The sequence below is a fragment of the Mercenaria mercenaria genome, chromosome 11, assembly GCF_021730395.1.
Source record: "Mercenaria mercenaria strain notata chromosome 11, MADL_Memer_1, whole genome shotgun sequence".
NCBI classification, from domain to species: Eukaryota; Metazoa; Mollusca; class Bivalvia; order Venerida; family Veneridae; genus Mercenaria; species Mercenaria mercenaria.
The window spans coordinates 60174145-60191986 of record NC_069371.1 but is presented as its reverse complement, the minus strand read 5'-3'; the positions used below and the strand labels follow the sequence as shown (position 1 = coordinate 60191986).

The window sequence follows — 17842 nt, the reverse complement described above, 5'->3', positions numbered from 1 at the left end:
TCAAAAATGTTTAATACATTGAGCAACCAATGAAAGAAAGAAGTTACTGCATTTGATACTCAAATCTGTTACACATGGAACTACAGGATAAACAATTAATTTTAAAGAAATTATGATAATTTCAAATATCAACAGACATTTGTAAATCCTAAATCGCACCTGCTTTGATCAACACAAAGGACATAAAAATAAATTTCATTTGGTGTACAAGAAACACTTACAATTATGAATGATTTTGTACCCCATATACAAAGAAAACGACTCCTAGTATTTTTTCTTTGTCTGATTAATCTCATTTTTATGTTGAAACTATTTAATGCAATGGGAAGTTACTCAATATATCCCGCAAGTTCTACAACGGCGGTCAAACTCGCACATGCCATCATATCCAAGTCAAAGAACACAGTGTTAAACATGGATATAAAAAGTGCCTTCAGGTCCTCAAAGGCGACAAAAGTTAAAAGCACGTACACGGAAAATGCAAGTGCAATCATCCGAAAAGAATTAGAGCGACGTGATCGTCGTGCTGATATGCTAGCAGCAACGACATGCAATTGTACTCAGTCTGGCAAACCTTATATGGGAAATAAAACGCAAACAGATTTCTACACAGGGGAGGTTAAAAATGACGGTGAGAAACAATGCATGAAGAAACAATTTCCTAAGGCAATTTTAATTGGTTTGACAAAAGGGGGCACTTCGGCTCTTATGACTTTTCTTAAGTTTCATCCAATGATAGCCTTAAGAGCATATGACCCTAAAGACACGAAATATTTTAATCATTATTATACGAAAAGGCCACTTGACTGGTACAGAAATATAATGCCATGCAGCTACCTTCACCAAATCACCATTTCAAAGTCAACTGAGTATTTCTTCACGCCGGGAGTTGCCGAAAGAATTCGACACTTTGACCCTTCAATGAAAATATTACTGATGGTTAGGGAACCTATTGCAAGAGCGTTGTCACAATTTGTTATGTGGAAATATCAGGCTAAATATAGAATTGGAGATACGTCATTTGAAGACGCAGTGACTACAGGAATTAATAAAGAAATTGACGAATATTCCGCACTTATTTCTGGTTCGAATTATCAAAGACACATGAAAGCATGGTTAGACAATTTTAGTTTTAATCAGATTTTAATATTAGACAGTTTAAATTTTGTGCAAAACCCTGCGGAGGAGTTAAACAAATTGGAGGATTTTGTTGGAGTGGAACGTTTCTTTACGGAAGACAAATTCGTTTACAATGCAACCAAACATAAATATTGTTTCTCGCCGCATGATGGTAGTATAAATTGTATGGGCTCTAACAAAGGAATTCCTCATCCAGTTATAGAAAAAGAACTGAGAGTAGAGCTTGAAGAGTTTTTCAGACCTCGAAATAAGATGTTCTTTAAAATGATCAATAGAAGCTTTGACTGGGGATATTAATATTCAATTTTCAAACCTTTTTTTTCAAAAGCGGTGCTAGTATTTCTTTCGGGCGATAATGCAAATCTCATTTCAAAGAAATGAACGTTATTGATTCGTATAATTTGTATAATAGTCTTTTTGCGCCTGCATAACTGCATAATGTAAGTATTTATTACTTGATAAACTTCAGTAGAAAAAACTTAAAGGGAAAGGCAACGTTGTTCTTATGTTAATTTCGTCAGCTGGTATTTCTTAAAGCATTTAAAGAAGTGAAAGAATTTTCAAAATCGGACTAATAATGAGAAAGTTATGAACATTTGAATATTTGGTCAAATTGGCAGCCATTTTGTTTCCATGGCAACAAAAAACAAAATGGCGGATTTATTAAGGTTTTAGATACACATTCGAACTGTATTTACTTATTTCAGTAAAATACTTTCTCTACTTTTTCCAGCTATAATGAAAGAAATTATCATGTTTTACATATAACACTCAAAAACATATGAAAATTAATCTATTGAAAAGGTTGTTTGCTAAATAAAGAATTCAGCAGTGTGTGAATGACGTCATAAACACACTAAAATGGCTGCCTCCATGATCAGCCATTTTCTTAAATTTCAAACCGGCATATCTTTTTCAATAGTGGTCCGATTTTAAAAATTCTTTCAGCATTATAAAAGGCTTTAAGATAGCTTTTATATAAAAAAACGTTTTGTCAGGCTTTCCTTACCCTTTAATTATATCGGCCTTTAGATCATACAAGAATTATAATCCCATCAATATATAGTATAGTTTAAATAGACACGCTCCAAGAGCTTATTCAAATTCGAAAAATATGAAGTATTTAGATTGCTAACAATTGTATAAATGTTTCTTGTTGTCTTAAACTGTCACGATTCCGAAATGGCGCGTTTCTTGTTTATTGTTTCACACTATATAATAATAAATCTTATATGGCTATACATACTAGTACAATGTGTATACTAGTATATATTTGTTTTATATTTCAGGTATATGTATGACAAAAAAAAGTACCTTGAATAAAAAACGAGAGAAATGGTGTTCGAATCTTTGTTTAATAAAATTATGAATGTGACGAGATTTTGTTAATGTCATTCCGTTAGTAAGTCTGTGTGAGCACCTGAATAGTCATCAAGCAAATGTTAGAAACGTTCGTCTAATATAAAAGAAATGAGCCGCACCATGAGAAAACCTATCAACGCACAGAATAGACACAGTATATTTGAGCCGTGCCATGAGAAAACCAACAAAGTGCGTTTGCAACCAGCATGGATCCAGACCAGCCTGCGCATCCGTGCAGTCTGATCATGATCCATGCTGTTTGCTAACGGTTTCTCTAATTGCAATAGGGTTTGAAAGCCAACAGCATGGATCATGACCAGACTGTGCGCAGGCTGGTCTGGATCCATGCTGGTCGCAAACGCACTATGTTAGTTTTCTCATGGCACGGCTCAAATATACTACGTCTATTCTGTGAATTGATAGGTGGTCGCATGGTTTAAAACGAATAAAAATCCACGTACGATAGAGAACATTAGGGTGTCCGTCTATAGATCCGTGTGTTTGATCAAACGTTATTACATATTCTTAATAAAAGGGTATATGAATAAATATGCTGATTACATTAAAACAGAATCCTGACAGACGAGGGCCATTGTCAAAATCATTTGGTGTTCATCTGTGTAAGATGTCCGAGATTTCTGAATCGAGTTACCTCCCTGAAATTCTGCGAAGAAACCGCCCAAACATCCCGAACCGAAATACGAACTTTGCATCATTTCCGACCAAGTACCTACAATAATAATTATAACAAAAACGTGTTTAAAAATCTGAAGCATATTGAACTGAATGAAAGTAACAGCATTTATTAATACTGTTATTTTCATTCAGTTCAAATACTGTTATTTTCATTCAGTTCAAATACTGTTATTTTCATTCAGTTCAATATGCTTCAGATTTTTAAATAGTTTTTAGTTTAGCAGAAAGTATAGTTATACATGTTTATAATTACATTCAAATCAGTCATGATTTTAAAATACGAAACTAATACTAGTTTCAAGTTTCAAGTTTATTCAAGCAAATGTTAAGTCCCACTTATGTGGGCAGCATTAACAGCATATAATATTATATAAATACATACATTTAACAAACAGTGACACATTGGAAAACGGCCATTGTTATTGTCTTCCATAATTTTTATAACTCTAATTCGATAATACATGTATAATGAGTAATAAATGAAAATTTTAAACTACATGTATAACAGTTACTGGAGAACAGTAGCAATGAAAATTACTGTTCAGTATGATTAAAGAAAACATGTTCGCGGCTGGAGAACAGTAGCAATGAAAAGTACTGTTCAGTATGATTAAAGGAAACATGTTACTGGAGAACAGTAGCAATGAACATTACTGTTATAAGTATGATTAAAGGAAACATGTTCGCGGCTGGAGAACAGTAGCAATGAAAAGTACTGTTCAGTATGATTAAAGGAAACATGTTACTGGAGAACAGTAGCAATGAAAATTACTGTAATAAGTATGATTAAAGAAAACATATTGCAAGAGAACAGTATCAGTGAAAATTACTTTTATAAATATGATTAAAGGAAACATCAGATGAGTTTTTATATCAGTTTGTGTTTTTTCACAATACTGATTAATGATTAGAAACTGTAGAGTTTTAAATATGGAATATATTGCGAACTTTTAATGGGGAGAGATATCATTTATTTAACACCTTAATAAAAAGGCAAGCCTAATACCGAAAGCGAAAATGAAATTAGACCTGTAAAAGGCGTCAAATTTAAGTTTGCTCTATATACAAAATTTACAGATTTATATGGTTATGTACAAAAACAATATACTACACATTACAAATACATGTATATATGAATATACATGTCAAAAGTTTTAAACAAACACAGATAACAAACAAACACAGAAAAAAGACAAACAAAAAAAACAGACAAACAAAACAAGATAAACTATCAATAATAGAAATTGAGGCGTATCAATTTTTTTCAAATATATCAAATGATCTGTATTTGCATTTGGACACTTAAAAAGTTTACTTTCATCAGTCTTTTGTAACTATATATGTACACTTTTAAGCTGTAGTAATTGGGACATATATAACTTGACGTATTTTAAATGACATGAATACTTAGATTGGCACTTAGTGAAATTATGGACCTAAATAGAGTCAGTAGTATAAAGTAACTACTGTTAAGTTGGTTGCATACATTGATTAGCTAATTAGCCTTTTTGAAATGCTTTATAATAATGTTGCAAAATAAACTAGCTTTTTTAAGTTTTATGGAGTTATGCGACGTAAGTAGTTCTATAAATTTTATCATGTTATAGTAGACGCAACTTGACCGCGATGGTTGACCTTAGGCTGATTATTCATATCGATTATTTCATTATAGTAATCAAGGGTGCTTAGGGTAGCCATGTATATTTATATTGAATAAGTGTGTATACATTGCAGTATCAAAGTATATATACTTACATTTGATCAGTTAAAACTTTCAAATACACTAATTTATATTTACATAAATTTATATTTCCTTCTTTCGTGCAGCTCGTGTTTTACGTACACTCCTTTTCAATAATAGGTTGTGCCTCATTATGTATTCTAATGCAAAGGTCAACCATCGGGGTCAAGTTGCGTCCACTATAGGTCTGGTATAAATATTTCTATCTATTAACTGTTTTCTTTCTGTTTTAAATAATGGACATACAAGGAAGAAATGATATTCATCACCTAAATCATTGCAAACTGTACATTTTCTATCATTTGAGGGTATATTACTCCAACGACCTATTTCAACTAGCAACCAAAAATATAATTTTTTATTTAATCAGATTTAACTGTATGATGAGCTTGAATGAACACAGCAAGCCAGCAACGGGGCGTACGAAACGGTAGTCTTTTCTCTATCCGAATAAATCTCACACATTTTTCGCACCAAAATCACCCCGCCCCTAAAAACAAACAAAAAACAAAACACATCAAGTACATAAGTAAATATGACTTTTTGCCAGGGACATAAACAGCCCAAAATGGAAATTCAGAGACAAATGGGGGTGTCAAAGAAAAAAATTGTAGAACAGCATTATTGCTCCTACATGCAGTATAATCGTTCAATTTTGAGAAAAAAAAACACTTTTTGGGCCTGTTTTTTGCTCAGTCAGAACGGATTAAATATTTCCTTACCTATATTGTTATATGATAGTGAAGTGTGGGGGATAGAAAATGTTGAGAAATTTCAGCAAACATTTTATAAACATATTTTGAACTTGAAACAAAGTACTCCAAATTGTATGTTTTATGGAGTCCTGGGGGTATAACCTTTATCTATTCATATTAAGAGTAGGATATTGTGTTTTTGGATTAAGATATTGAATAGCAAGAACGAAAAAATATGTCGTATTTTATATGATACTTCATACACTCTGTATAGTAATAATATGGTTAAGTTTCCTTTGATTAGTAATGTTCATAAGTTATTAGATTCATTGTGTTTATCGAACTATTTGGTAAATAATGTTGCCACTTCACCTTCACTGTTTTAAAAAAAAGTTACAAATAGACTTAAAGATCAGTTCATTCAAAACTGGTATAGTGATGTAACAGAATCTAGAAAATGTTTGAACTACAGAATACTAGTATATAAGAATGAGTTCAGGTGTGAAAAGTATATGGATGTATTATCCACGCACTTTGACAAAAGTATTGTTTCATTTTAGATGTATGAATCACATTTACCTGTTGAAAAGAGTACGTTTTAAAATATACCAAGAGAACTAAGGGTACATGTATGTAACCTATGTAATACAAACTCATTTGGAGATGAATTTCATTCTTTATTTTACTGTCAATTCTTTAATGCTGATAGAAGAAAATATATTACTAGAGAACATGCTATACATCCTTACTCTATTAAATTTTATATCTTAATGAATAGCCCAGATAAAAACACATTGCTAAAACTTGCAATATTGTGCAAAAACATATGAGCCGTGCCATGGGAAAACCAACATAGTGGCTTTGTGAACAGCATGGATCCAGACCAGCCTGCGCATCCGCGCAGTCTGGTCAGGATCCATGCTGTTCACTAACGGTTTCTATAATTGCAGTAGCCTTTAAAAGCGAACAGCATGGATCCTGACCAGACTGCACGGATGCGCAGGCTGGTCAGGATCCATGCTGGTCGCAAAGCCACTATGTTGGTTTTCCCATGGCACGGCTCATATGATGTCGTTTAATTATTTGGCTTACGCTTTATCTGTGGTATGTTGTCACGGCTTAAACTTTCTTAAAACACAAATAATATCAATAATTTTTTATCAATGGAAAGTGTATAAAACAAGCAATTTATTGATTACTTTTATAATTTCGAAATTAAATGGATTAATTTATGGGTGGGTCCTAGGGTATTTATATATATATATACAGTCAAACCCGGCTGCAGAACCTCCCTTGGGGGACTGAAAAATGCCGGTATTTGTGAAAACATATATTTTCTCAAGACAGGTGACGTGTGACCATAGTAAGCAGGTTATATTGTTTGGAGGCTGTCTACAGTACGGGTCTGACTGCATAAGGGAGTTCATCGGTTCTAAGACAAAGGTGACTGTACCAAGTAATATAGCGAAAACAAAACAAAATTATGTGGGATAAGGCCGTGACTTTATTGTAAATTTTCAAATGAAAATTATGGCATATTGTAAATATATAGCATGGTATATATGAAAATGAGGAGAAAATATGAAAGACAAAGCTCCAGCTAAAATGCCTGGAAGCAACATAGCAGCGCGAAGGTGCAGAAAACTATGAAAATAAGCGCAGAACATACCAGACCTTATAGGAAATTGTAGGTTCTAGTACTTCGCACTAATGAGAAACGAGGCAAAGATGCTCTCACCGATCTCTATGATATAAGATGATAACTATAGATTTCAACGAATGTAATGCATTTTAGATTTTAGTACTAATAAGATTTACAATATGCCATACCGAAATGCACATTACGTGTATTGAGGGCCACTCAACATTTTATGAAAATAAAATTCGCCAAAACGAGGTATGCAGTGAATACACGTTTACTCAATAGGTACAGCAGGTCATTGACAAACAGTTAAAGTCTAGAGCTGGAAATTCCCTTTTGTAATGTACCTTAATTTTTAAGATGTATCAAAATCTATGAAACTCGCTGCACACTTTACATATTGTATATCTTTAAATGTTACAATGTCATTCAGGTACATGTACATATTATCCAATAGTTCGATTACTATAAGCCAGGGTCATCATGAAACCTTTTGCTGAGGTTTCAGTCAAAATGTATTATCTATTTATTTTGAACGAACATGAGACGAACGGACGGACGGGCGGACGAATAGGAAACCATTAGCTATAAGACTTTCAATTAGAAGAGTCGTACTGTCACTGACTTGTTACGTCATTAACAGAATATGCTTGAACAGTTTCCTGTGGCGTCTTCTTTGCATTCATATTATTGAAATTATTATTCATATAATTATTGTTATTATTATAATTATTATCATTAACATTATTCTCATAATTGATTCAATTCTGTTTAAGTTTAAGTTTATTTACAAATAAGCATGAGTCCCACTTTATGTGGGCAGCATCAGCATATACATTTCTATAATACATACATTCAGTAATATATCACATGACAAAAAGGAAAACGGCTACAAATTGTTCATATATAGGGCTATATACAATGATTGATTTCTTATATGTATACACAATAATATACTTTACAGTAAAATATCTTCTTTGCTCTATGAAAAATAATTGTTTCTCTAAGAAAGAATCCGTATGTGTTTCTTCTTATTATTATTGTTGTTGTGCGTATCATTATTATTATTATTTAAATGTTTACTGTATTATAAATATGCTTTATTATAAATATGTATTGAACTCCTAGCTGCCCAAAAATGAAGAGACGAAAGCTTTAGACGAGCAAGAAAGTTAAATACAAGAGAATAGTCTGAAATAACTTGACCAACTGTGAAAGCAGTCTAACTGTACAATCGAAAGTCAGGCTAGACTGCTGATGTAGTCAGTTATTTCTACATGTATATTTTTAAAAAGCGCTAAATAATATATACTTAACTGATGAGATATATATATGTGTGAAGTCAATTGGTCACAGGTATGTTTGAAAATTAATTAGATATTTCATTACCTTGTCACACATTATACTAAGTTTTTTCAGTTTGATATGGTTATCTGTCGTAAACAAGTCAATAAACTTTATCATATTAGGTCTTGTTCTTATATGTCTATCAATATATTTATCTCGATCAATATTAAACAATGGACAAATTAAAAGATAATGGTACTCATCTCCTATTTCGTGACAATTTCTACATTTTCTTTCGTTTTGTGGTATATTTCTCCACCGACCAGTTTCTATTGGTAAACGATGATTTCTAGTTATAAATCTGACCAAAGTTTTACTGAAGTAAGGTGATAGTTTACTAATATATGGGCTACGAGAGAAACTTGTTTTATAATATTTGTAAATGTTGGTTGCTGAAGTATTATTTATTTGTGAAAACCAGTTTTGAATAAACTTATCTTTCAGTTTTTGAAAAGTCGCCCTAATAAGCCATTTACTATTGATAAAGCTCTGACTGTACCATATTCCGAAAACCCAAGACTACATAAGTGTGTTTAACATTGTCTAGCCATTGTGACTTAATACTATTTTGTGAGTGTAGTTCGTATATAAGATTGTAAATTTTTGCTGCTAATTTAGTAGTTCTGTCGCTCTCAATATTTTCAATGAGTCTTGCCCAGTATGCAATAATTCTGTTTTTAATGTTAATTGAAAGTGGGGTAATCTCTAGTTCTCCGTATATCATGTACGATGGGGTCGATTTCTTTAAATTAAATATATACTTATAAAACTTAAGTTGTACTTTTTCTAATATATCTATATTTCCATACCCCCATATTTCACTTCCATATAGAAGTACTGGTTTTACTGTTTTTTCAAATAGCTCTATTTGCATATCATAAGGGAGAGAAAGGGATTTTATTTTTCTTAGCAAAGAAAACATTGCTTTTGTAGCTTGATCTGCTATATATTGTTTTGTTTTATTGAAACTGCCATTTTTTGTGAAGAATAATCCAAGATACTTATATTCAGTTACTGTTTCTAATTCTGTGTCACCGATTTTAAAATTAGCATTGTGATACTGTCTCCCTTTATTAAATATCAGAACTTTTGTTTTACTGGTGTTAATTTGGAGTTTCCAATGGTCACAGTATTCCTTAAAATTATTTAAAGCATGTTGCAAGTCGTTATGGTTATCACTAAATAATACAGTGTCGTCAGCATAAAGTAGAATAAAAAGTTTCAGGAATTTACGTGTACCCTCTTTTATATAATCCTTAGAGACACCAGATACATTTCTATCATTCAAAAATTGTTCCAGATCGTTTAAAAATATAGAGAATAAAAAGGGGGAAAGGTTCTCGCCCTGGCGTACACCAACTAAACAATCAAAATATGGTGTTGATCCTTCTGAAGTTGAAACTTTTGACTTTATATTATTGTATAAAACTGTAGATTACTTGAAAACATTTACCATTGATACTTTCGTTTCTAAGTTTTTGCCAGAGACCGACACGCCAGACTGAATCAAAAGCTTGTTTGAAGTCAATTAAAACAACAATATAATTTTTTCTTTTCAGAATGTACAATATCTATAAGGCTTTTAAGGATAAAAATATTATCAACAGTAGAAAAATGTTTTCGAAAACCCGCTTGTGTTTCATTTATCAGATTTGTTTTTTCAGCATATTTGTTTAGACGATTGTTCAAAATACATGTAAATAGTTTACCAAAACAGCTTAACAAAGAAATGGGTCGATAATTCTCTGGTTGTTTTGGGTCACCTTTATTTTTATAGATTGGCTTAGTTATTCCGACAGTCCAATTTTCTGGGATTATCCCTGTATCAAAGACAATATTGAAAAGTTTCATATAAATAGGCAATATATATTGCAGTGAATATTTATCTGTTCGTTAATGATATCATCATTTCCTGGAGATTTATTATTCTTCAAACTTTTCACTGCTTGCGTAATTTCGTATTCTGTTATGGGACAATTAATTTCATCAGTATGATTATTGTTATTATTATTATCATTGTTATTATTGTTATTATTGATATTATTATTATTATAATTATTATTATTATTATTATCACCATCATTATTATTATCATTATTATTATTATTATTATTATTATTATCATTGTTGTAATTGTGTGGTGGTGGGTGCTACTTCCTGGGACATGTTCATTACTTAAATTTTCATTAATATTTCTGAAAAAATCATAAAAGTCAGCTAAAGAAGCACTTTGTTCTACCTGTTTTGTTTGCGTGTTTATTATGTTCCAGTACTGTTTGGGATCTTTAGTTTTTAATTTCCTCAGTTTCTCAATTCTTGAAGCATTAAACGTATTATTTGCTTTCCTTAAAGTAGTTTTATATTGCTTACTCACGTTCTTTTAAAAGATGTTTATAATATAGCGTTTTATGCTTATTATATAAAATTCTTGTTTTGTGATAGGTGTTTCTCGCAATTCTGCAATTTCTATTAAACCATGGTTTTTTATTTGTTGTGGTGTGTGTATGAATATGCATTTTTTTAGTTCCAAATGATTTCCTAGAAGATTCCTTAAACAGTTTGGATATATCTAATACTGTTTCGTCAATTTCATTTTGTGATATATTATGTTCATTTGACATTTTATCGAGTCGAGTTTCTATTTCGGATATTTTTAATTATATCTAAATTTTCTATAAACATTTCTGCCTTTTTTGTGTCCCAAAGTTTTGTTTGTTCAACATGTTCTGTGTCAAATGTAGTTTCATTACACATAGATATTTTTGTTTTTAAAGAGATATGAACAGGACAGTGTACATCAGAATATAAGCTACAAAAATCACCAATATTAAATTCGACGATATTTTCAAATACATCAGAGGATGATATAAAGTAATCAACAGTGCTGGATTCTTTACATGTTAATTTCGGACTTTTATGGTCCGTTCCCACTCTGCCATTTAAAATGAACATATTATTATTTTTGCACAAATCTATCAATTGCTTACCATACTGATTAACAGTTTTATCAATACAGTTTCTGTCTATAGGAATATTATATAGCTCAAAATTCATAAAAACATTCGATTCTTCATTCTGTATAGATTGAGATCGTACATATCAGAAAAAATATCATCAATATATGTATAATCGGTTAAATTTCCACATCTTGCGTTATAATCTCCAAATAACAATACATGATTACTACCAGCACAGTATCTAAATACCTCTTGTTGAATTTCGAAATAAGGATCAGTGTGCGAAAATTTTGAACCCGCAGGCGGTATATAAATAATACCACATTTCAGATCTTCGTTACTTTTACTAACATTTCGTCCGTATATTTCATTTGAAATTGTAAAAAATTTTATGAGGTTACTTTCCGAATAGTTTTCGACTTTAACATATGGAACAAGGTTATTTTTTATCAATAACGCTATTCCACCTGAACGGTATCTAGAAAGCTTTTCTCTACTAAATACATAGGCTTTAAAACCTGGAATATCAATATAGTCTGTATCATCAGTTTTTACTTCCTGAAGACCAATTATATCAAAATTACTAATATACGTTACAAATTCTGGACATCTCAATTTAGATATTAAGCCACATACATTTAATGAAAGTATTTTCAAATAATCTTCTAAATTATTTACAGATGTATACTCATCACTGCAATTCATACTGCAATTTTCTTGCACAGAATTATTTACAGTATAGTTACTATTCGCAGTATTCGATATAGTTTGCACAGAAGTATTTACAGAATTACAACTATTGTTGATGTTCGGTCTATTATATACAAAGTCGTTAACATTCCCTCTCTTATAACAGTTACTTGTTATCAGTTCACAAGATATGTCACTATTGTTATGGGCACTTAAGCCGCTTTCCACTACCCGTTATAATTTGGTCACGTGTGATCTTTCACCCGGGTTATCTTGTACTGGTGTAATAGATTGCTGGTGCGTAGCCAGAGTGATACATGGCGAAGCGGGAATAGTAGTTGTTACTGCATATGTAGGAGGCTGTGTGCTGTACACCGGAGGTGGGGTCTGTGAGTTATTTAAGCTTCCATGCGTGAAGTTTACTGCACTATTGTAGTCCATTGTTTTACACCTATTTTCGATATTTCTTGATTATTTCGTTTTCCATATCAATGCATTTTTATAGCTTATTCTTTACATTCAGGCAGTTAAGTAATGCATGCAACGGACCTAGATAAATCGGATCTAATAAAATTATCCAGGTACAGCAGTTACCTTTCAACACAAGGTGCCCCAATAGCTGCCGACCCCGACAATGCCACGCCGCTGCTGTAGCTAGACTGTTTAAAGACATTAGGAGAATAGCCGGTTGACGACATTAGTTTTCTGCAGCCCCTTATACCAGAGATTGACCGTGTTAATGCTGGTGTTACAGTTGCTGACGTAATGGATTATCCGCATCAAAGCGTACAGGCTAGAACAGCGTCTAAAAATAATGTGTATGCATTTCATTAGCGTGTAACAAAATTTGATAACCCAAATCCATATTTTAGTCATTAAGAAATACATTTAAAGCTGAATATTGTTCAAAATATAACAATAATCTGTATTTATATAAGTCCTTGTATATGATAATCTTTTGCAGAACGGAACCATGCAAAGTATTAGCAGATTCGGTTCGATTAACTTGGTTCATGGGAAATCACTCGTGGCACTCCCAAGTATAGTGTGGCTTATTCCATTTAGCTCAGAATGTTTGTGTTTTTATTTCTATAGCACCGTTCTCCATACGTTTCGTTGTTTTGCTGGATTTTATTCTTATGTAAAATACTCCCAGAAACAGTAACAAGACTTAACTACGAAAAGCACATCTTACCTTACTTCGAACATGTCCGCATTATATTGTTTAACAGTTCTGAAAGAGCTTTGTAATTTCATTACAATGAATTAATAATATATCTATAAATCCGTGAATTATTTGATTTAAACATGACGCTTTCGTGCTTTAAGAAATATTTCTACGACTTAGAATTGTGACAGTATGTTATTAATTTTCATTAGCATCACTTACCATTTACGTTTATACATTACAACAGTTGAGATCTAGGTTACCCTGCTGATGTATAAAATGAAAATATATCTTACATTTCTTTCGATATCTAACAAACAGCAGCTAACCAATATTTTACATTATGAAAACATCCAATATAGCCTACACGTATCTTTCTTGTCAGCCGTTAATGTTTCATGCCATGGTACGAACCCAACTGGAACGCTCTCTTGCCAGTATAGCTAATCAAGTTAATATAGCCAATTTCGTTCCTGTACATGTAAAAAGCGTAAGCTTACCTTACCTTATTACATACCAATTTTCTTATGTGCAGTCTTTACAAACACTTCAACCATCTGACTGAAATACTGTTGAAAACGGCATGGAACCAATTAATTGTATGTCGCTCCTTTCTCATCGGATCTGTTAAGCTGTAACTAGACTATGCAGCATGCTTTTTATCATTTGAAGCAAGATATTTAGAGTATAATTTTGACAATTGTTAAGAAACAACCAAATGTATATTTCTATTTGATTTAATGACATAACAGTTTGTAATATTTTTTTTTATTATTTTTTTATTTTTTTTGAAATTACATTAGGCTACAAAGCAAAATTCTTTGATTAATCCCAGCGATACTAAATCATGTTACAAAATATTTCCGCAACAATGTACGTTAGAAATGCATAAACCTCAATACCCCTCGGGTGAAACCAGTACATGCATATTGTACATATGATTAAAGTCCATAAATAATAATGACCGAGAATAATATACAGGAACTAACGTACTGCATTTTTGCGCATGTACATGCAAACAAAAAAAAAAAAGAACGCTCGACCACACCCGTGTTTTACCTGTGAGTGTTTGTCAGCTCACTATGTCTGTTAATTTTATTTATTTATTTATTTTTTATATATAACTAAAATTCACTTCAGACTGATTCAGTCAGTGATTGAATAAAACCAAATAACCAATATATTGCTGATTGTACGATGAACACGTGTCTCCATTACTTTCCAGAGGACATATTCAAATGCCGTATAAACAGAGAGTTCACCAATCAAAATTATAAGCGCAGACATCTAAAGAAAATATATGAGCCGTGCCATGAGAAAACCAACATAGTGGGTTTGCGACCAGCATGGATCCAGACCAGTCTGCGCATCCGCGCAGTCTGGTCAGGATCCATGCTGTTCGCTTTTAAAGCCTATTGGAATTGGAGAAACTGTTAGCGAACAGCATGGATCCTGACCAGACTGCGCGGATGCGCAGGCTGGTCTGGATCCATGCTGGTCGCAAACCCACTATGTTGATTTTCTCATGGCATGGCTCATATAATGTTGCGAATTCTCAAAACAGTAGCGCTGCAGTTTTCCGTCGTTATCTTCTTTAAATTTTTGTAAACGATCTGTCCTCTACGGATTTCCGATAAAGAATGTACTTGTCAATGCACTAAGTTTGCTCACGAAAATTCCGTGGGATTAAAACTTGTCAGACTAGTATTTGAACTGATACGACTATAAATACAAATACAGGTGCGGATTAGCAGTGAGGCGTTATGTTAGACAAGACGATACCCACCAAAATTAAAACAATTTATTTCATAAGAGAACATAAATTTACTTAATTATGAACGCTTAACTTACAGTGTTTTTTCAAAAAGTTTGGAGGATCGCTACGCCGCTATTAAAATCTTATGTCATTTAAAACGGTTATTCATTTTAAAAAGATATTTAAATGGGAAAATATGAAAATCGTAAGCATTTCAAAACTTTTTGAATTTTTAAAATCCATAAATGAGCGAAAAAGTTATTAAAAATTAAAAATTCAGATCCCATACACAAACGATGTAAAAACATTTGTTTTACCCACCACCAGATAAACAGGTATTTATGCGTGACGTCATGGCGATTACTCCTATTACACTCTTGTTTCAGTTTTACTCTTGGCTGTATCTCATACAACGGCTTCCCTTTCCAGGAGTGTCCCGTCGTCTTTGCTACGACATCTTTACTGTTTCTTATGCTGCCTTCTTTATCTCCCCTTGAATGATGGGCTCTTGTGCCTCCTCTTTCATATCTTCTGCCTGAAGATGTCATCTTATTGCTTTTCTGTATGTTTGTCCGTCCGTCCATTTGTTGCAAAATACGTCCGTCCGTTAGTCAGTCTGCTAATCTGTATTAAAAGAATGAAATTTGTACTTAAAAATACACGAGTTTACTTTTCGCTGAACCTGAAATTTATCATTACAGAGGAAATATACTCATGCCAGTAATGGTTTCTGTTTCCCGAAAACCAGCCCGCATAAATTTCAATTATTACAAATTTTATATATCGTTTATAAAATAAATTTTTCCTATGTCATTTAGAAAAAAAAAGATATTAAATAAATATAGGTTTCCTTAATGACACGTGGAGCTCATCTGATTTTTTTTTAAAGATGCAAGAAGTATGGTCCCTTTTGGACTTAGAAAATATCAGATTTCTTGAATAAGTTATGCTTTCTCCTTAATGGTCAAAGCTGTTGCTATAGTACTTAGAACAGTTATTTGCCATTAAAAGTTGACTCTGCACAGCAAGTAACGTAACTTTACATTGCTTTTTTTGCAAGAATTATGGCCTCTTTTGGACTTGGAAAATCATGGGTATGTCAATGATTTCTATTATACAGAGTCTCTTGAGAGACAAAAAACCAGATGAGCGTCTGCACCCGCTAAACGGTGCTCTTGTTTCAGTACGAATTAACCGCTATCTAGGCTTGCTAAATGTAAATATTTCTTAATGCGACCTTTTTCTATTACTTTTATTTTATCTTTTTGTACATATTTATTTATTTATTTTAGTTTTCGTCGTCCACAACAAACTGTATTAAAAAAGAACATAATATAATTTTCTAAAAAATACCACAAATAAACACAAATATATAATTTCGTTTTAAACACATCCACAACATTGTAATCTTACCTTCTAATAAATTAAACATTGTCACAAGTTTTATCATCGAAACTTGCAGTATGATATTGGAGAAATTCTCAAGTGTTCCCAAGACATCCCTCAACATTTACTCACCCTCACCAGTTGACTCGACTGTCACTCACGTTTATGAACACAAAACGAATCTTTCCTGAGTAAAGGCGTGACCGTTAGGCAATTTATTTTATTGCACTCAATGAATATCTATGAGTATAGCTCGAAGTCCCGGCATATTTACTAAATGAATAGACTAGCCACTAGACTGATAATAACTATATTTCTATATTTTTCCCTTTTCTGACAAATTAAATTTTATAGAGACAAAAGCCAGTCTATTTTAGAGATTTTCACATAGGACTGATGTTGAAATTATCAGAGCATAGGATATAGACTGGCTCAGTTCACTACATTTAATCATAAAATTGTAAAAAGATATATCATAGTCTAGGAGCTAGTCTACTAAATGAGCCGCGCCATGAGAAAATCAACATAGTGGGTTTGCGACCAGCATGGCTGGTCTGGATCCATGCTGGTCGCAAACCCACTATGTTGATTTTCTCATGGCACGGCTCAAATATCTTTGATGTAAATCAAATGCATTTACTTGACATACGATGTCTCGAAAAAAAGCTTATATTCATGAAAAAAACCCAAAAAAAAACTGTACAGTTTACGTCAATAAAATAGTCTGTCTGTCTGTCTGTCTTTATAGAAAAAGGAATGCGACAAAATTACAATAATTTATAGTGATAAAAGATATTCCTTGCATACCAGAACGGGATTTCTGGTAATTTCAGTCGTTCGCTTAATCAAGATAAGTTTTTGAAGTGTCGTAAAAACGTTCTCATAATACTTAAGTTTTCTGTTATACGCATCTGTTCATTTTCATGTTTTGTATGGTGGCATATTTCTGCATACGATAATCATAAGAATTAATTTTTAAAAATTTATTAGTAGCCGCTGTTGCATATAATCATATCTGTCAATAAATATTTATCCCCGATTATACCCGTATTATTGCGGAAAGAATTTATAGCAATGCATAGAAGTTGCCAAATACATTATTGATGTATGAAATCAGAAAATGTTTCATGTCAAAAAAAAAAAGTAAGATCTACTATAATTTAAGCTTAACATTTTTTTTGTTAATGTCTCAGTTACTTCAAAATCCCTATAACTCTGATTGAAATTTGACGGAATATATATGCCCCTTTTAACTTAGAATT

General features: G+C 32.2%; 1 protein-coding gene across 1 annotated transcript; it reads left to right on the top strand.

Moving 5' to 3' along the window:
- Positions 1–321: 321 nt before the first annotated feature.
- On the top strand, positions 322–1437 carry LOC123531020 (heparan sulfate glucosamine 3-O-sulfotransferase 1-like). Its single transcript, XM_045311800.2, has one exon. It carries the CDS (start codon positions 322–324, stop codon positions 1435–1437), a length of 1116 nt encoding a protein of 371 aa, XP_045167735.2.
- The last annotated feature ends 16405 nt before the right edge of the window (positions 1438–17842 follow it).